The sequence below is a fragment of the Leuciscus leuciscus genome (assembly GCF_965113295.1).
Source record: "Leuciscus leuciscus genome assembly, chromosome: 3".
NCBI lineage: Eukaryota > Metazoa > Chordata > Actinopteri > Cypriniformes > Leuciscidae > Leuciscus > Leuciscus leuciscus.
The window spans coordinates 63,227,936-63,249,554 of record NC_138727.1 but is presented as its reverse complement, the minus strand read 5'-3'; the positions used below and the strand labels follow the sequence as shown (position 1 = coordinate 63,249,554).

General features: G+C 40.7%; 1 protein-coding gene across 3 annotated transcripts; it reads left to right on the top strand.

The window, feature by feature from the left end:
- Positions 1 to 3,006: 3,006 nt before the first annotated feature.
- LOC309493712 (deoxynucleoside triphosphate triphosphohydrolase SAMHD1-like) lies at positions 3,007 to 20,366 on the top strand. Of its 3 annotated transcripts, none has more exons than XM_082162920.1 (17): positions 3,007 to 3,143; positions 7,801 to 7,942; positions 8,919 to 9,102; positions 11,200 to 11,294; positions 11,390 to 11,550; positions 16,934 to 17,049; positions 17,219 to 17,290; positions 17,445 to 17,476; positions 17,572 to 17,721; positions 17,805 to 17,905; positions 18,029 to 18,137; positions 18,288 to 18,379; positions 18,513 to 18,625; positions 18,795 to 18,931; positions 19,015 to 19,107; positions 19,241 to 19,345; positions 19,565 to 20,366. In XM_082162920.1, the coding sequence occupies exons 3-17, from the start codon at positions 9,024 to 9,026 to the stop codon at positions 19,730 to 19,732; spliced, it is 1,623 nt and encodes a 540-aa protein (XP_082019046.1). In that variant the 5' UTR covers positions 3,007 to 3,143; positions 7,801 to 7,942; positions 8,919 to 9,023; the 3' UTR covers positions 19,733 to 20,366. The 3 variants fall into 3 exon arrangements, with proteins under 3 accessions (XP_082019046.1, XP_082019044.1, XP_082019045.1); XM_082162918.1 differs by having other exon boundaries at positions 3,008 to 3,143; positions 19,006 to 19,107; positions 19,565 to 20,365; XM_082162919.1 differs by lacking the exons at positions 3,007 to 3,143; positions 7,801 to 7,942 and having other exon boundaries at positions 8,713 to 9,102; positions 19,006 to 19,107; positions 19,565 to 20,365.
- Positions 20,367 to 21,619: the final 1,253 nt, after the last annotated feature.

Sequence of the window (21,619 nt, the reverse complement as noted above, 5' to 3'; positions counted from 1 at the left end):
AGCTAAATAACATATACCGTATATATGTTAATTTTTCTCAAGGAAAAATCTCTCACTAATGCTGTAAACATACACGGAGTTGATATTATTATTATTAAAGGTTGAAATTAACAACTCAGATATAACATGGTTTTTATTATAATAACGGTTTAATATTTTTAATGATATGAGTAAAATTATAGGCCAAGTAAATTTTTCTAGCTATATGCTGTGGTCATGGCTTTTCTGAGGTAAATGTTACGTTACGTGACTTATTGTTCTCCAGTTGTTTTATTGACCTATTTCCGTGGTTGAAGCACTGATTGAGTGATGACATGAGACATTTCAGCAAGTTGTAGTTCATTCAAATTTATTTACTAACTAAAGAAAAGCTTTAGATCAGTTCACGTGCCGCTTGAACCGAGGTGCTACAGCGATCACGTCATATCAAAGAGCACCAAAACGGTATTTATTGTTTGAATTTCGTGATCAAATGGACATAATTTGAAAGCAGAGGCGATTCTAGGTTTTAAAAACATCAGCGGCTGAGCCCGAAACGTCAGGGGCTGGGGTTATAAGATAACATGATTCGAGACAGAGAATAATATTGTAGGCCTATATGCAGGGGAAGACTGGGTCATAAATTCAGCCCTGGCACTGTAGCCACACCAGCACACATTACCACACACACACGCATTCAAATGTGAGGTATTAGGGGTTCTAAAATGTTGGTTTCTCTGACCTACATATGTGCATTTTTGAAGTGTTTGAAGGCCAAAAAAACAATTGGATAACAATAGCTTTAAAAGCATGTCAGTGGGCAGTAGCATAATTTATTTGTCAAGCAGATAACAGATTCGTAACCATGAGAATGAGGATAAATGTTGTAATGAATGATCCACAGTACAAAATGGAAATGCAGAATGTTTCTGCTTATTGTTGACAATACACAATCACATATTCCAAACAGCAAAGGCCTTAAATGAGAAATTTGTCAAGGATTATTTTGCATAGATGTTACATTTCAATCAAACACCAGTGCAAGCTTTATGTGTCCAGAGGCAAATGAGCAATTTATATATTAGCATTAAAAATTGGTTTCAGCAACTTTTTTCTTTTTAAAAGTTAGAAGTTAAAAAAAAGTTGGTTTTCTTCTTTGATTAGTGGCAAAAATATTGATTAACTCAAGAAAGAAAAAAGTTACTGAAACCAACTTCGTGGGCTGGTGTGTCTACAGGGCTGAATTAATCATGTTATCTTATAACCCCAGCCCCTGACGTTTCGGGCTCAGCCCCTGATGTTTTTAAGTAGTTTGTAAGTAGGCCTAAGCTACATCCTGCTAATTCAGCGGTAATAAATTAATTGTTGTTTTTATTTATATTGTTGTCCATTAATCGAAAGTCCATGCCTTTTATATAATAATTATATGTTACTATGTATGTACCAATTAGCCTACTAATGCTCGGACACACTCGGTCTCCAGTCCGGCGCCTCATACGCCTGATGTTTTGATGTTTGATGTTTGACAAACACTTGATCTTATAAAAAAAATAGCACGCTGTATAGATGGCTTGGAGATTCAGTGTCTGCGCTCAGAGCGTGTTTCCTCAGTTCATTCAAAAAGGTTTTTATTATCAATGAAAGCTCACAGAAACGTGAAAATGGTCTCATTTGAAAGATAACATCCTAAGTGATATAGATTTTGTGGCTGTTTGTGGCTGACTGAAGCCGTAATTGGAGCTGGAATATGATACTTTTCACTGTTATCTCAGTTTGATCCTATTTTTAAGATCATTCGATCAAATGTAATAAACTACATCGGCAAATTCATTAGAATGAGAGCTTTCTTGTGATATATGACTTGACTGTTTTGTGAAATATATAAAAAATAAATATTCGTAGAAATATTTCTTCGCAATCATAAAGCGGAAATTTTTGTCTGGGACCAATGCATATTTGAGCTAATATGTATCATAAAAACAAAATGGTATTCTTTGTAAAGTTCAGATTCTAAGCTTTCAAATGATACCATGAATTGGGTGATACCATATAGGGAAGCCTATAAAAATAACGTAAATAACATTATAACGAAGATTTTCGCACCCGATATCGTGGATTTTATGGGGTTAATAACTCGCATTACTTAAATTTATTTGAGAAACATAAGCCAATCAGGCTTCTTCCCCTATTTTTTTTTTCTCTAGTTGTGTGTTAACAGTTGTTCTCACTTTTTAGTTTACTTTACTTATTGTCTTAACCTAAACTTAATTGAAAAAATCTAATAATCTGTACTATTAAAATACAATAAAAGTCATCTTGAATGTTGAATTGTCAATACAACTGAAAAATTTGAGAGAACATCACATTAGCTGATTTCATAAATTGATGTAGATTTTCCTAAAATGTTTTAACTCATCATTATGGTGATCGGTGTTCCCTTTGGTTGGGCACTTGGAACTTTATATTGTTGTAATTCTCTTTCTTTGATTCAACAATAAATCACAGTTATTTGGATTCAAAGTAATACATAGGAGTGTGTGATGACAAAGGTATTAACTTATAATACACAGGTTTAATTATTGAAGGGAATGGTTGAACGAAGACAGGAGAAGTTCAGTGTCCAAACGATTTGTTTACGAAATGAAAACAAAGCACTGGAGCACCAGATATGATATTAAAACCATATAGCAACATTAAAAACATTCATACAGCTCAAACTGTGGGCTATAAATACAGACTGAAGAATGAGCTGGAGAGTAATAATGCAATACCACAGAGTGGAAAGTTGTTCTCATGTTGAAACAGTTCTCATGTTCAACAACACGAATTGGAAACTGCAGAGACAGGACACAGACAGCGCTCTGGAGAAATGTTTCTAAACTCTGTTTCTCACGCTCTTCTGTGTCTCGCTCTGGACTGATAAGCAGGTGCAGCTGAGGGAAATCGTCCACAGATGGATTGAGTAGGAGGAGCCAAAGAGCAGAAACACTTAAAGACCACACAGCTCTTCTGATAGACCATCACAATAAATAATACATCTCTGGTCGTAACATGCAAATGTGTAACGTGACACAGCAATCTTTTTTGCATGCTAGTTTTGCCGTCGGGCTTCTGCGAGCTCTCTACCCTTCTGAATCTTCCGCCACTTTCGCCTCATCAGATGGGTGAGTTTCTGATTTCTCTATCAGTTGCATTGTTTGTTTAATGCTTGCTATCTTGTGTTGTCTCCCTCTTAGTTTGCTTTTTTTGTTGTTGTTGGTGATGTGGTGCAGAGGGTCTGGCTAACGTGGTTTTCGCCAGTTATTAGCATTGCTCCGACGGTACAAACATGCCTCTAGCAAAAAAAAATTCGTTTATTTCCTTCCTTTTTTTGCCTCATTTTTTGTCTGTAATCCGTAATGGTAATTGGATATTCACTGGCTCAACCAAGGGCCTTGAACTGCCGTCAGCGTCTTGATTCTTTGATGTTTGAAAACTGCCATAGACTAAGAATTCTCCATTGTCCACGGTATATACATTGCTCACCGAGTCTCCATGAGTATCCACTGCTCCAAGCCTGATGTTCTTCCATGCATCTGGTCTAACTATATCATCCAGGCCTACCTCACCTTTGAATCCCTCACATCGTCACTTTGCTGTTCTGAACTGTCGATCTATCTCTGATAAAGCCCCTTATCTCAATGGATTTATCAACGACAACAAACTTAACATTTTCTTCTCACAAGTTCTTGATGATTTTCTGCGGTTAAATCTACACAAGCTGGATGGATGTGCTTATCTAGCCCCCAGGTGCTCTTCGTTTCGGAGTCACACTTGTTGTCTTCCCGGTCAAAAGTGACCGGACACCTAAAAATTTTACTTTCTCCATCCCAGTAAAGCCAATGCAATTTATTTTTGTTGAATAATATTTTTTTCTTTTTAATTTTGTATTTTGAGATAATATGATGTTACTTATTAATATTTATGCAATATTTATAGTCCATTTTTGCCATTGAAATTAATTTAAAAAAAATGTTTCTAATTTTTACAAATATTTCTTCAATTATTGCAGTATTTCTGATTAATATAGAGCAGGGGTCTCCAACACGTCGCTCGCGAGCTACCAGTAGCTCGTGGCCTGATTGGAGGTAGCTCGCCAAGGGCCGTTCACATATTGCGTCTTTTGCGCGCTCAAGTTCGTTATTTCAAATAATTGAAGCGACGCGCTCGTTTTTTCCAGGCGCAGCAAGTCAACATGAAGGATGGGGGTGCACCCAAACACTACGGGTGTTTTTTTCTTCTCCGTAAATAAATCTTGTAGCAGAGCGACAGCAAGCGTTTTTTCGGGGGTGGAAATCCATTAACGTTAGCTATTAAAACTTCTTTGTCGTTGTGGAGAGCGCAGTGCATGGTTGCATGGTTGCATAGCAACGACAGACACCACGGAAAAATCTGACCGAATTTTACTATTAATAATAAAAGATAAGCTAATCATGTGCATTGTAAATGTCTGTAATTTATCTTTTTTGACTCATTCTTTTTATAAAAATGATTTAAAGGCTGAAATATGCGAGGTTTATCTTTTTATAAAATCTTCTTTGTCAAAACTTTATTTGAACTTGTACATGTTGGTATATAACATGTTGCAAGACACTTTTCAAATCTGGCCATCATTTTTAATGTTATTATTTTAATGTTTATGTAAACAAAAAGTGCATATTGATGCTAAGTTTATTTGCTGGTTTTTGACATAAAACTTTAATTAATTGATTTTATTGTGTAGTATTAGTACTTTTTAAACAGGATTCTGTGATAACCGTGATCATTTTGGTCACTATAATCATGAAATGAAATTTTCATGCCATTTCATCTCTAGTTATCATGCACTCTAAAATAAACTATAATTATGTGTTTTTACAGTATAATATGCAAGGTACAATTTTCTATATTTTTTTTAAATATCTGATTCTGTTCTTTTGTCTGACATTTAAGGGTGACATATATAGGCCTACTACACAAACTATTTTAGGTCTAAAACAGTTTGGATAGTTGTTAATATGAGAGTTATGAGACATTATTTAAGAGATTTAAGTATTGTATTACATGAGTAGCTCTCGGCCACTTTCATTTTTAAAAAGTAGCTCTCAAATGAAAAAAGGTTGGAGACCCCTGATATAGAGACTAGGCCTTTTAAATCCATTTTTTGAAGTCAGATTAGCGCCATCTGTTGATAAAAAAATTTAACATTACATGTTATTGCATGGGTTTACCACTAGATGCCTGTATAGCTCTCTATGGAGAGGCTTGGGAATTCTCTAGTTGTTTTTGGACCAAATTACTTACTTTTAAGATGTGGATTTGAATGTATTTTTTAGAAATTCTCAAATAAAACTTTTTGCCAAGGTTTATAATTTTTTTTTAAATAAATTCGATGTGAAGTGTACACGTTTTTGCATAATTTTTTTGTGTGTTCACATACCTAATGCCATAAAAGTCACCAAGTTTCGGAACATTCCGATGAAGCTGTGATTTTTAACAATTAAAAACAGAAAATGTTTTGGTCAGAAATGACGAAGAGCACCTGGTGGCTAGACCACGAGTGCATGGTAAAGGGGGTGGTCTCGATGTCATCTATCGAGATCATTTCTGACTCGCACAACTTGATTTTCATGACACTACTACATTTGATTATATGGTTTTAGGGTTGCATGGCGCTCTCATAATTATTTTGCTCACTCAGTGAACTGTTGACCCTTCGCTTGTTCCTTGTCATCGCCTGTTCTACTGCTTGATGACTTTAATATTCATGTTGAAAAAATGTGTTTGCTGTCCATAACATTGAAAGTTTTATAAGAATATGTATAAGAATATATGTTATCTAAAAGTAATTTGGTTTAATATTAACTGACAGATGTTATACTGAGACTTATCTGCTCTTTTTCATGTAGATTAAGTAGTTTAGTTCATATGATAATAAACCTCAGTCCCCATATGTTTTATGATGTTATTTGCTATAAATGCGATACGTTGGCTGCGGTAACATTGTGAGATAGTAGTGGCTGTTTGTAGCTGTGGTGGGGCCTATTTGTTTTTTTACTCTCAGTCCATTCCTGCTTCCAGCCATTACACATTATTACACTTATTACTGACTAGTTTGACTTAATTTCTGTCATACTTCTACAGACGTTATTATTGAGAAATAACAGAATTTTAGATGTTGACATTTAATTGAAAATGTTTGGTTTGATTGTTGATTATTTAAGTGTTTGCTTTTGTTGAACTTTTGACCCTTGACTTTTTAACATCAGTTTATTTCTCTGATGGTTTTAACTGTTTTTGTAAGTTACTTTTGTTATCACACACAGACAGATGATGACATAATCATCATAAAGTCTCTTCATTCTCTGATCTCATTCAGAGTTTAATCCTGTATCAAATGTGTTACATTACCACCACTGTGAAACTACAGCAAGAACTCCAACAGCAATCAGTTACTATGAATATTTTTTATTCTGGATGTAGAATCATACTGTAGTTTCACAGAGATACTATGATCAATATATAATAACATATAATCCAAGATTAGACACAAGGAGGGTGAATTAGTGAATCAGACAAATCTATGATGATTTTTACATCACCACAACAGCCAAAAACACCTAATAAACTTCCTCTTGGCTTTTTCTTGCCATAACAAATGTGTTTTATAAACGAGAAAAAACTAATGTTAATTGGTGTAGGGTCAAGAGCCCAACTAAAGCGAACACCGATCACCGTAATGTTGACTACACACATTTTTATTTTTTTATTTCAGAACTTCTGCTGAGATCTTTAGATATTTATTGTCTTTTACTTGCAGTTGATTTCAGGCTTTGTGGTTGTAAGTCAGTTGTAGTTGTGTTTCATTTTCTGAGAGTGCAAGCATGATGTTGATCCAACATCACATTGTAACATTGATTCAATGCCACTACCATTGATGTTTGGTTGAAATTTCAACATTTTTCAACATTAATTGCAGGTGCAAATGTGATGTTGGTTCAATGCAATTAACGTTGACATGTTAACATCGATTTAACATTGTTTCGATGGTGGCTTGCTATCTGTGTTTTAAGTGCAAATGTAAATTATGACTAGAAATATTAGTCTAAATATAATTGAAAGACATGTTCTGAACTCTATGATGCACGATATAGGCACTAAAGGCCTGTTATAGGGAATAGGTGGCTCCTGATGGCAGGATATCTTTTAAATGTGTTTTTAAAAGAAAGAAAGAAAAAAACTCTGCCTATATCCTCTGCTTATTATAGTGAAGAAATTAAACAAATTAGAACATGTTTCATTGATAAAGTCAAACAACATTCAAAATAAAAATTCACTAGAAAGCAAAACATTGCCTTTTAAAACTGATCTAAAAATACAAACACCTTTTACATATGGCAAGAGACAACACATAATTATGTTTCAGACCTCTGTGGACAAAACGTACAGTGATGTGTGTCCCTGTTGTATCTGTAACTATGACTGCAGGCAGAATCAGCATGAGGATTGGGGTTATGCATGATAACGTAGTCTAGTGTTGTATCTGTAACTAGAACCTATTCTAGTGTTGTATCTGTAACTATAACCTAGTCTAGTGTTGTATCTGTAACTATAACCTAGTTTAGTGTTGTATCTGTAACTATAACCTAGTCTATTATTGTATTTGTAACTAGAACCTTGTCTAGTGTTGTATCTGTAACTATGAGTGCAGGCAGAATCAGCTTGAGGATTGGGCTGATACATGATTACCTAGTCTAGTGGGTTGAGTCTCTGAATCTATCAAATCTCTACACATTTCTACAGGTCTTCATTACCGTCCTCCTCGACACATGAGCAAGACGACAGCAGATTATTGAAAAAAAAAAGAGAAGATATCTGGACCTGACAACTCAAAATACAGAGAGAAAATTCTTTATGTAAAAAAAGTTGTATGAGAAAAGTGAAGGTAAGACTTTATTATTGAAATTAATATAAATATTAGATGCAGTCAAGGGTTAATTAGTATGAAATTATTAGATAATTCATAATATTTATGTTTTAAAAACCTGATCTGTATGAACCGGAAATTGCATTTTAGTACAATACTAATAAAATCACTGTTAAAAAACAAAGTAAGAAAAAAAATCTATATTTTACAAAGTTCCAATTAGGGCTTAAAATAGATTTAAGTACATTTAATTGTATATTAAATATTTGTATTTTAGAGTTTAATAAATCAATTTCTGATTTATCTATTCAAACTGATCAATTCTGAAGCTTCACTAAAATTTGACTGTATACAGATTTTTGTTATACAGATATGAAATGGCATGAGGGGAGTAAAGGGTGACTTAAATGCTATATTTTTGCATGACCTAACTATTTGCATATATTTGTTAATGTCATGATTCCAGTCTTCTGTTAGCCTTTCTTAAGGACTTTTAAGTGTTCTCTGTTCTCATTGTTTCTGTGTTCATTGTGTCCTATGGCAATGGCCGTGTTTGTTTCCATGTTGCCCAGGTGTGTCTTGTTAACTTGTTAAAGGGTTAGTTCACCCAAAAATGAAAATTCTGTCAGTAATTACTCTCCCATATATTGTTCCAACCCCGTAAGACTTTTGTTCATCTTCGGAACACAAAATTGAAGATATTTTTTATTAAATCTGAGAGCTGGATCACTCCTTCAAAGGTTTATATGTAATTTAATTCTGCCGGCCCAGAAAAGTTGTTAAAACTTAACAGGGCTTAAATATTCTCCCCTACCAAAGTTTTAAGATAAATACATTTACAAGAACTGTACAGTAAATATTGTGTGATCGGCACTCCCTGAATGTGTTTCCAGCAGCAGTCGCTCTGATCCGACTCATTCCCCTTCACTACAGTTCAATGTTTGTCTGAGACACACCCTCATAGTTTAATGACAACTTTCCTCATGTATTCCAGTGGGTTGAGCTGCTGGATCTATAAAATCTGTAAGAAGTTCTAGAGATCTTTATTGCCTTCTCATCTGAGCTTTTAACAACCCACAAAAAGAAGACAAAAGAGAAGATGCAAAAACACAAAACAACTCTCTCTGATCTCAGGAAAAATCTTCAAGATCTAAAAAAGTCATATGAAGAAATTGAAGGTAAGTTAAGACATGTAAACAACTCACTGTCATATGATAATGTGTATATATTATTTACTGAATTTCATGTGATACACCTATCTCCTGCTCCTATATTTGTGCTTTGAGTAATATTCATCTGTTACACATGATTTACAACCCAGGGGAAAAGAAGTTCAGCACAAGATTATCGTTCAAGTCAAAGGCGTTTAGTTAATACAAATATTTGTTTCTTTGGATCGCAACTTGACTTGACTTGAGATGACAAGAAATACAGTGAACACAAAAGATTTAACGAGGATAGAAAGGAAGCTGTTTAAATAAAGACACCTACAGGAATTACGTCAGAAAGGCATTGCCAGAACTTGAACCGCTTGAACTACTTCCTAAAAATAGTCCCACCGCTAAAATATTAAATGAGAAAACTTTACTGCTCATTGTTTGTATGGAAACATTTATATTAGCGCTAAAATGAACACAAATATAAGCTACACTTTTCTGGAAAGTCTTGGCCATACAAATCCACTGTAAATGCATTGCTGAAATGTTTTATTGCGTTTACAATATATTTCCCTTTCGATACGGTACACTTTCTCTGCATCAGTGTTTTCTGATGCTTATGGGGAGAACATAGGTTTTCTCAGAATAATGAAGCCTGATTGGTTCACGTCTGTGTAACTTCACAGACAAATGGATTTTCAAAGAGCAAATTTTCTCATCTAAAAGAGCAAATTCAAGCTGTTTGTTGCAAAATGTCATGCCACGAGAGTGGCTTCCCTGCACCCCTTGGATGAGCACACAGAGGGCATCGCTTGACAAGGATGTGTCCACGCCATGGCTGCTCCCACAGAGAACAGCTGCTCTTACTTCCAGAGCATGAGTCTTGCCCTGATGTGCCCAAAGATCACTTTCTTTCAAGAGAGCGATCAATCATGCCTCGCACACTCTCCAAATGATCTTCCCCTCTCAAGCCGAGACGGAAGAAACAGCGGAGCCACCGGGGCTGAGCAACGGAACTGTACCGAGCTCATGTTCGGCCCAGCGCCCGCGTGTGTCGATTCACCCGCGCAGCCCGCGCACTGGCTCAGCCCCAGGAAAAGGCAAAACAAGGTGAAGCAGCGCTTCCGCTCAGCTAAGCGCTACCTATTTCCCAGGAATTAGGGACCCCGCCCTAGGCTAGAGCTGGATCCTGAGCAGCTCAAGCAGCCCTGATATTTTGGGCATGAAGAAGAGGAGGCTGAGTCCCGCCCAATGCGAGCGTGTGTTCATCTCCCAACCCCCTGTTCAGTTCTGGGCATTGGAGGCACTGTGCTTGGCCGGTACTGGACGTAGACCCCTTTTCTTGTGAGATCCCTCATGTACTTGCATTCCTACAGGAGCTGTTGGACAGCGGACGCACCCCGTCCATGCTCAAGGTATACGCACCAACTATCACGGCGTACTATGTTCCTATTGCTGGCAAGTCAGTTGGGAAATACAACCTGGTGGTTAGATTTCTCAGTGGAGGTTTAACCTCCTGGCCCCAACACAGTCTCATAAAAGACCCAAAGCTCCTCTTATAGGACGTATTTAAGTCCCTATCGCTCTAGAAGTCTGCCATGGGGCTTTTGGCATCAAGCACCCCTGGATACGGACTTGCAGGACGGCCTTCCGTTCTGCACTAGTAACACAGCGTTTTGCAGTACGTTCCTCATAAGCATCAGAAAACATTGATGCAATGCGAGTGAATCGTATTGTAAGGAAAATTTCCAGTTACTAACGTAACTAGGGAACGATAACGGGAACGAGCATTGTGTAGCTTGCTGTGCTACTGAGCCTACAAGAATCGACGCTGCCGCTCCTCGGTCGAAAAATTCGGACTAAAATGGCTTTTAGAGCTACTCAAATAGGCAGTTGGCCCCGTCCATTTTGACGAGAAGAAAAGTAATTTGTCTGTGCAGGTGCAAAGACATGAACCAATCAGGCTTCAGTATTCTAAGAAAAACGGGAGTTTTCCACATAAGTGTCAGAAAACACTGATGCATTGCTCATTCCCGTCATCTCAGGACACCAAGGTTACAGTACGTTAGTAACCGAAGCGATTTTACACTGAGGATATAAAATGTCATGCTTTTCCAGAGCCTGAGAAACAACAGTCATGGGAGATTATTACAGATGAATTGCAAGACATCCTGAAGAAATACTCCTTAGACTTTTCAAAAGAACAAATGAAGGTAAACTAACTACTCATTTAACATTTCTGCTTATGTTGAGTCACGGAATGCATCGAATGTTAGTGCAATGAACTGGTGCGTTTTGTATCCTGTAGATCTTCAACGACCCCATTCATGGTCACATTGCGCTGCACCCCCTGCTGGTGAAGATCACAGATACACCTCAGTTTCAGAGACTCCGACACATCAAACAACTTGGAGGAACATATCTGGTGTATTCGGGAGCTTCTCACAATCGCTTTGAACACTCACTTGGGTGAAATATTATTATATTCTGATATTTTTTTTTAGATTGTTTAAGTAATTATGTTTAGATTAATAATTTGAGAGATTTAAAGTTAATATTTAAATAATTTGACTACATTTAAATGTTCACAGTTCCCTTTCATGGTCACTATGAGTTATGTCAGTGATGACGAAATGGGGGTTTCGCATAGAAAGCCTATCAACTTCGAGATATAGAAAACGAGCCAATGGAAATGCCTTGGGTCTGCGGGTTTTGCATGCGTAACTCCACCCCATCTCGTGGGTATATAAGGAAGTATGCCAGCATAGCGCAGTATGTTTTCGCTTCGGAGCCAAGATCATCTCTTCACTTCACAAGCCATTCCTGAGTTTTTCATCCTCTTTCTCAGCACTCTTCGAGACGAGCGACTCTCCGGTGTTGGAGTGACGGCGATTTCAGCGAGTTCACATTGCCTGATTATCTGTGCAGTGATCTGCCAGTGAGTGTGTTCTCCCTGTGCGCTTCAACATCCGCAGAGTTTTCCTCTCACAAAAAGAGCTTGCACGCGGCACATCTTTTTAAAGATGCCTCGCCCGTGCACTTCTCGTTGCGGTCGAACAGTTTCTGACTCTGATGGGCACAATCGCTGTCTTGCGTATTTGGGCATTGATCACGCCAAGGCAGAGTTTGTGGATGAGTCATGTTCTCACTGCGGGAACATGACCATCGCAACATTACGGTCGAGACTCAATGACCTCTCACGAGGTAGAGTACCCTCGTCCACCCCCCGATCTACGGTCTCCTCGGGAGGTCGTACTTCGGCTGGTGGCCAGGGTGACCTGAGGGTGACGGTGTGGACTAATACGCCGAAGATTCGTCCTCGGCCCACATCCCCCTCTCCAGTGTTGCAACCCGTGAGCACTCCGACTGAGCGCGGTGGTCCCTCTCCGAAGCACCCCGCGTTTCTTTCGTCGCTCCAGAGGAAGATGCTATGTCGAACGCAGCATCACAAGGTGGGCATGAGTCCTCGGAAAGTGAGGATTCGGCCGGGCCGCCGCGAGCATTGGGTTAGAATGGAACCCTCCACCCTGTCCTCAGCGCTCGCGGTTGGATGATTGGTTTTTGGGTGCGGCCGCTGGTCAATGCCAACGTCCAACCCCAATGCCATTCTTCCCGGACCTGCATGAGGAGGTCTCGAGGTCCTGGAAGGCACCACTGTCTCCCCGCGATCGCTCGTCTGCCTTCTCCGCCTTTCCTCCCCTCAACGGGGACGCTGCCAATGGGTACACTGGGGTTCCCCCGGTTGAACATTCTTACCGCACGCTCCCTGGGTCAGGTGATGGCCACTAACGTGGTCCAGGAGAGACACCTGTGGCTGAACCTGGCCGATATGCAGGATGCTAAGCGGACCCGGTTCCTCGACACCCCCATATCCCAGGCCGGCCTCTTCGGCAGTGCGGTTGAGGACTTCACCCAACAGTTCTCAACCGCCCAGAAGCAGACTGAGGCGATAAAGCACATCCTGCCCCGACGGCCAGCTGCTGCCTCCACCCAGACGTCGGCACAGGTTCCTCAGTCTGCTCACCGCCGAGGGCGCCCTCCCGCACGGTCCCAGCAGCAGCCCCCACCCTTTCCAGCCCCGCTAAACGCCAGGCCAAGCGGCGCTCCTGAGACGGGCAGCTCAAGGATGACTGTCAGGTCTTCGTAGGAGGTGGTAGCAGGACCACTCCTTCCCCCGGTGGAGGGCCCCACAGTACCCTAATGTGGTTAAAGAAAGAACTGACACCCTCATCCATGAGCATACAGAGTTCTCGGACGATAGTGCGCGCCGCCCACGGGTCCCGCCACTATCGCCCTCCTCTGTCACAGAGTTCTCGAATGACAGCGCGCGCCGCCCACGGGCCTCACCACTCTCATTCCACTCTGTCGCCAGACCCCTGGCAGAACAGATCCCCGCGGAACACTGGTCCTTCCCTGGTCTCTTCTATCAGGACGCGGCTAATGACCGTGCCCCCACACCGAGCCGCTATGCCACCCACGTCCGGGTTGGTCATTCTGCTTCGCTGCACCACAGAGGGGACGTCTGTGGTTCGCATGACCCCGCTGGTACAGTTCTTGGTAGCCTGGCTAGAGCTTCCCAACCTGGCCCGCTGGGTCGCCCGAACTATCAGGCTCGGCTATGCGATTCAGTTCGCACGGTCTCCTCCCCGCTTCAGGGGAGTCCGCTTCACTATGATCGGTGGCAATGCCCCTATCATGAGAGCGGAGGTTGCTACCCTACTGGCGAAGGGTGTGATCGAGATCGTCCCTCCAGCCGAAATGAGGTCCGGGTTCTACAGCCCCTACTTCATTGTCCCGAAGAAATCTGGTGGGTTACGGCCTACGGCGCGCAATCACTGCTGACTTGCCTCCGCCAATTCTAGGGCAAGAGTGCGGTTCCACTGAAACTATTTCAGAGGCTCCTGGGGCATATGGCATCCGCAGCCGCAGCAACGCCACTCAGATTGCTTCATATGAGACCGCTTCAGCACTGGCTTCGCGATCGAATCCCGAGGTGGGCATGGCAACACGGCACGCTCCGAGTCCCAGTGACTCCGGCCTGCCGTCAGACCTTCACCCCGTGGACGAACCTCAGCTTTCTATGGGCCGGAGTGCCCTTAGAACGAGTTTCCAGGCATGTTGTTGTATCGACAGGTGCCTCCACCACGGGCTGGGGCACCATGTGCAATGGACATGCTACCACGGGCTCCTGTACAGGACCCCAGCGCCTTTGGCATGTCAATTGCCTCGAGTTGCTGGCTGTACGTCTCGCCCTGTCCCGCTTCCATGCATTGCTCAGGGGTCAGCACATACTAGTCCGGTCAGACAATACCGCGACAGTAGCGTACATCAACAGACAAGGTGGTCTACGCTCCCGCCGTATGTCGCAACTCGCCCGCCACCTCCTCCTATGGAGTCAGAAGCATCTGAGGTCGCTTCGAGCCATTTATATTCCTGGAGACCTGAACTGTGCAGCCGACGAGCTCTCACGGCTTCGGCCTCTCCCCGGAGAATGGAGACTCCATCCCCGGTCGGTTCAGCTGATTTGGGATCAGTTCGGGGACGATCAGGTAGATCTTTTTGCCTCCCACGACTCGTCCCACTGCAACCTGTTCTATTCCCTGACCGAGGGCACGCTCTGCACGGATGCACTGGCGCACAGCTGGCCACGGGGCCAACGCAAGTATGCGTTTCCCCCAGTGAGCCTTCTTGCACAGACCCTGTGCAAGATCAGGGAGGACAAGGAGTAGGTAATCTTGGATGCGCCACACTGGCCCACTCGGACCTGGTTCTCTGAACTTGTACTCCTCGCGACAGCACCTCCCTGGCCAATTCCCCTGAGGAAGGACCTTCTTTCTAAGGGACGGGGCACCCTATCTCCTACCACCTAATCTCGTCCCGATCTTTGGAACCTCCACGTGTGGCTCCTGGACGGGATGAGGCAGGTTTGAGTACCCTACCACCAGCGGTGGTGGCTACCATCACTTCCGCTAGAGCATCGTCCACGAGACATGCCTATGCATTGGAGTGGAACCTCTTCGTCAACTGGTGTTCTTCTCACCAAGAAGACCCCCGGAGATGCCTGAATCAGTGTTGTGCTTTCCTTCCTGCAAGAAGGGTTGGAGCGAAGGCTGTCTCCCTCCACCCTGAAAGTGTATGTTGCCGCCATTGCCGTACATCACGATCCAGTCGAAGGTAAGTCCGTTGGAAAGCACGACCTGATCATCAGGTTCCTGAGAGGAGCGAGGAGACTAAATCCTCCTCTCGTTCCCTCTTGAGACCTCTCAGTGGTGCTAACTGCCCTGCAGAATGCTCCCTTTGAGCCTCTGCAATCAGTGGAGCTTAAGGTCCTGTCAATGAAGACAGCGCTCCTGGTTGCATTGGCCTCCATCAAGAGGGTAGGGGATCTGCAGGCATTCTCCGTTGACGAAGCATGCCTGGATACGTGCCCAAGGTTCCCACCATACCCTTTCGAGACCAGGTGGTGAACCTGCAAGCGCTGCCATCGGAGGAGGCAGACCCAGCCTTGGCACTGCTCTGTCCAGTACGCGCCCTCCGTGCTTACGTAGCCAGAACGCAGTGTTTCAGGACATCAGACCAGCTCTTTGTCTGTCATGGTGGGAAGCTGAAGGGAAAGGCTCTCTCCAAGCAAAGGTTGTCTCACTGGATAGTGGACGCCATTGCTTTGGCATACCAGCAGCAAGGTCGACCGTGCCCCCTTGGTGTGACGACCCACTCCACCCGGAGTGTGGCCTCCTCTTGGGCTCTAGCGCATGGCGCCTCGCTGACAGACATCTGCAAAGCTGCAGGCTGGGTGACACCTAACACATTCGCGAGATTCTACAATCTCCGAGTGGAGCCAGTTTCTTCTCATGTACTCGCTTCAACCAGCTGGTACTAGATTCTGCTCAGGTGTCTTCGCTTGCTCGCCATTCTTCTCCACGGACGGGATGATATTCTCCTCAGGTGAGCCTAATAAGCCTTAAGTTTCCTCCAGCGCTGTTGACGTCAACGCCAGAGTTATGCCACCGGCAGCTTTCACGTTGGCCAGGTGCCTCCATGTGCATGGTTCCCCCTCTGGGCGACCCCCACATGTGTATTTCCACTGTAAGCCTCTCTGAGCATGTGTCTTTCCCTTGGCAAGCCATCTTGCCACCCCTGGGGTTGAAATTTTCCACCTGCGGCTGGACACCCCAGTGATTCTTCAGTGATTCCCCCCTTCGGGCTGGCACTGATTGCATATTTCCGCTGAGATATGCTTCCCAGTGTACCTTGGTATTCCTGTGTTAAGTAAGAGTCCTTTGTCCGTGCCAGTCTCAGACTGGGAACCCCCATTTCGTCATCACTGACGTAACTTGTAGTGATCACGAAAGGGAACGTCTCGGTTACGTATGTAACCTTCGTTCCCTGAGTTGGGAACGGAGACGTTACATCTCCCTGCCACTTCCGCTGTACCACTGGACACGCCAGAGTTCAGTCTCGGCTCCTCAGCGAGAAAACATACTGCGCTATGCCGGCGTACTTCCTAATATACCCACGAGGTGGGGCGGAGTTACGCATGCAAAACCCGCAGACCCAAGGCATTTCCATTGCCATTGGCTCGTTTTCTATATCTCGAAGTTGATAGGCTTTCAATGCGAAACCCCCATTTCGTCGTCACTGACGTAACGTCTCCATTCCCACTCAGGGAACGAGGGTTACATATGTAACTGAGACGTTCTCTGATGTTGTTGATGTTTTTACATGGCATGCAAGGAAACAAATAAAAATATTTTTGCTATTCAGTGTTCTTGGTATAAACTGTGGTGTTGTTTGTGTGTGTGTGTGTGTGTGTGTGTGTGTGTGTGTGTGTGTGTGTGTGTGTGTGTGTTAGAGTGGCGTATTTAGCTGGTTGTTTGGTCAAGACTCTTCATGATAATCAGCCAGAGCTCAAAATCACCAAACAGGATTTCCTGTGTGTTCAGATCGCTGGACTGTGTCATGACTTGGGTGAGTAGCACTAATGCACATGGAAAGTGAAAATAATCCACTATTCAGTGTTTTGTGTTGTGTTTTTTGTATTTGTCATGGAGTCTAAACTCACCCAAACCCTTGTCAAATCGAGCATTGATTTATGATAACCATACCAATAATTATCCAGTTTCTCTTTATTTTTTAGGTCATGGTCCATTTTCCCATGTATTTGATGGTCTGGTTATTCCTAAAGCAAAAACAATGAAAAAAATAAGAGGTAAGTGTCTGTGGACATGTACATTTCTTACTCATGTTATTGTTACATTTGGACATGGAGAACTCAAGCCGTGTATGTCTGGGAAATTGAAAGAGTTTGTTAATGTTCATAACATGACTTACAATCCACATGGGACCTGCATTTTTTTTCTTAGGCTTGCCTGATGATATCCCTGAGAAGTGGAAGGTGAGAATGAACACATTGCTCACACACACTCAGAGCTGTTGGTTTCTGTAATATATGTATTTATGATATCATCTGTCTTTGTGTCTTTACTGCAGCATGAGCAGATGTCAGTGCTGATGTTTGATGACATTGTGAAGAGTTTGAAGACTGAGAATGAGGATGTGTTGAAAGAGCACGGACTGGATGATAAAGACGTCACCTTCATTAAAGAGTTAATCGAAGGGGCAAAAGATTCAGTTGCTGAGGTTCATACTGATACTTCATCTGTTATTGATGTGTTAGCATGAATGAAGCCTCATTTACACATAGCCTTTGCTTTTATTTTCAGTGGACATACGAGGGCAGAGCTGAAGACAAATCCTTCCTGTATGAGATTGTGGCAAACAAACAGAACGGCATTGATGTGGACAAATGGGACTATTTCGCACGGTACATATTATTAGGCATTTTGCACAGATGGCACTATGATGTAGAATCTATTATAACTTTGAGCCAAATTATCCTCTCATTTACATATCCTTTTTATATTTATATGTAATGTTTATTTCTCAGAGACTGTCATCACCTCGGCATTCGAAACAGCTTTGACCATCAGCGTCTGCTGAAGTTCGCTCGAGTCTGTGAAGTGAACGGGAGAAATCACATCTGCTTCAGAGACAAGGTGCCTACAATTATCTACAATTTAATCTACACTGTTTTATATTTATATTCTCTGCTTAAAACTTCAGGTAAAAAGTGGCATTAGCTGTTGAATGTGAACACTGCATTATGGGCACTGGATCTGTGACTCTGGTGTTTGTATGTCTAACAGGAGGCAGATAATGTTTATGACATGTTTCGCACTCGATACACTCTCCATCGCCAGGCCTACCAGCACAAGATCTGCAACATCATTGAAGAGATGTGAGTCTCTCTGTTTGCAGTGAATATGAGATTTCACAATATTTAACCTCCTGCATGACTTATTCTTCTAACACAAATTCAGCATTGGACTGTGATTCTTCAAATGTTGGAAACACTAACTCAAATGTGTTAGGTTTGCAGAAGCGCTCGTACTAGCTGATTGTGATCTTCATGAAGAGAAACCTGAAGATATGTTGAAGATTTCTGAAGCCATAAATACAGCAGAGGAATACAGCAAACTCACAGGTCAGCTCAAAGAACAGGTGAAATACATGTAAACTCAAAGCTAAAAGAGCTAAAGATATACCGGATTACCATAAACCAGGATAAACATATTCTCTTTTGAGACGTGGTTGTGTGTCTCAGGACTTGTGAAATAACATGTATAATAATGAATCTTCTGTTGTGGTGTCAGATGAGATCTTTGAGCAGATCTCGTCCTCCACTGCGGAAAACCTGCAGGAATCCAGAAACATCCTGAACAAGATCGTCAGGAGAAAACTGCCAAAGTTTGTGGGAGAAGCTCATCTGACTGAGGAACACAAGTCAAAGGTTGAACAGAAACTGAAAAACACTGATTTACTGTTTGATTAACCTTATAAAACTAACAAACCCTCTCAAATCAGAAAATTCAGGAAATTCTGATGAAATCATGGAAAGCTGCAGTGCAGAAGTACAAACCCACTGACCCGACTGTTTCTCTGAACGCCGAAGAATTACCAGTTTATGTAAGTTATATCTTATTTCAGAGCAGATTTACATACTTAAACCAGATTACATGTGTTTAGTGACTAAGATGCATGTTTTTACACTGAAATAAAACAGAATTGTTTAGTAAATCTCATATTCTCACAAGCTCAGGTGGTTGATCTGGATCACGGCATGAAGGACAAAAACCCCATTGAATCCGTCTATTTCTACAGCAAGAGGAATCCCAACCAAGCTTCAACCATTAAAGATTATCAGGTACTCATGACACTCAAACTGTTTTATTTCAGATCATTGCATAATCTTTCCAAATTTGTGCCATTTATTCCTTTATAATATTCTTTTGTTAAACCAATTGGACTGGAGCTTGAACTGAGTCTTGTTCGGCTCAGTGAAGTTTGCAGTGTACTTCATTTACTCTATGATTGAGTCTCTTTATAAAACTCATTGTGTGTGATATTTGTCTTGTATTGACAGTTGTCCAGTTTCCTGCCAAAGAAGTTTAATGAAGAGCTTGTCAGAGTTTATTACAGAAGAACTGATGATCAGACAGTTGAAGATAAGATGGAGGAGAAGAAGAAGGTGGAAGAGGCTGAGAAGTGCTTTCAGATCTGGTGTAAAGACAGTTTTGGACCCTGTGTATGATTTATAATATCTAAAGTTTATGGCTGCAGAGTCGGTTTGTTTGATGAATGAACTACTGAGACACTTTATCATCACTTTATCATCTTTATCATGTCTATTGAAGAAATATACAGATTATGAAAGTATAACGGAAAATATTTTAAAATCAAGGCATGTTAATTATATAGTGGGAATTGCATTTTTATTCAGTCAGAGGAAGAACATTTGTAATGTGTGAAGCAAAGCCAATCACTGCTTTAAAAAAAAAAACAGGGCCAGTTTAATAAGAGCCGGTTATCTGGGAAATGTGGATAAATTTCATCTCATGCAATTTCAGGGGAATTATGAAAACAAATATATGCTTTTTAACTTATTTAAACTCGTTTCAGTGTTTTACCACACATCAAACTTCCATCTAGAGTTGAACAGTGATTCACTCTCTATTATTTAATAAATGTAATTTTGTTCAACCTTGTTGATTTTTCTGATGCACAAATATCCTCTTTTTACCATGAATGAAAAATAAATGGCAAAAAAAAAAAAAAAAAAAAGTCACATTGAAGGACAATATGAGCAATTAATCTGCATATTAACAAAAACTAAATTCATTCATTACTTCTATTTATATATTTTTTTTTAACATTTTCGAGTTGTTTCTACATGCAGCAACATGTAATCAATCAATAAAATATTATGAATAAATGTATATTATTTTAAGATGGCATGCACCAAATAAACATTCATTCATAGTTTTTTGGTTAGTTCTCTTAAAATGTCAAGCATTTACGTTTAAATTTTAAACACAATTTCTCTACTTTTATAATGAAAATAGTATGAATGCAGATTTTATGACAATTTTAACTTATAAAAGTTGAAAAGTTATTTAAATTATTTAAAACTGTAAAATTATGACTTTATTATAGAGATATTATAGTTTTCATTCATATTTTGAATTTGCTTTTATTTTTATAATTCCAGTTTTCCTTTTAATTTTAGTTAAAAGTTTTAGTAATTTTACATTTTTGACATTTTAGTATTATGTTTTTGTTTGTTTAAGTTTGAGATATTTTAGTACATCAAGTTAAAATAAATGAAAATGAGAAATTCAGCCTTTGGCAGCTAGCTAAAATAAAATTAGATTTTGTATATTTTATTTCAGATAATGTTTATTTTAATTGAAATACAGAAAATGTTTGTTCATTGGTTTTAGTTTTAGGGAACTATAATAACCCTTGGCCAGTAGTAACACCTCAAATGCACTCTTTTATTTATACATTCATGTTCATTTTAACCTAAAAACTTAGTGTTGAAATATCATGTTCTATTTTAGAGTTTTCTCTTCATTAATAAGCACTTGTCATGTTTGCAGTTGTGGTGTATGTGTGCTGTTTTGGCAGTATTTCCACAGATGATCAGATGAATTATTGTGTGATTTCCTCCAGAGACCAGCAGAGGACTCGACTACTCTGTGCTTTCATTCCCCTGATTCATTCTTTCACATCAGTTTCAGTTCAGTTTGCATTTGTTGGTTAAAGGCAACAGTCTTCTGAGTCTCCATGAATGAAGGATAAAGCTATACAATAGAGGCCTGTAAAAACCCCTTCATAGAGCCTTTACACACAGCCAGTGCTTTTGAGGTTGTGTTTATATGAATATACTGATGTTTCTGAATTGTGCTCAGCATAAATATGGAAGTTTGGGGTTATTTCTTTAATTCGTGTACAAAACACAAAAATAGGTGTAATTCAACATTTTTAACACTCAAAATGATTCTGAAATTGGACATTGAATTTAAAACAGTGCTTTAAAACCTTTTAGCAGCTCAATCTTTGTGAAATCAGCTTCAAATTCGGAATAAATATATATAAATACTGTAAGTACCACTGTAAATAAGTACATCTGTAATTT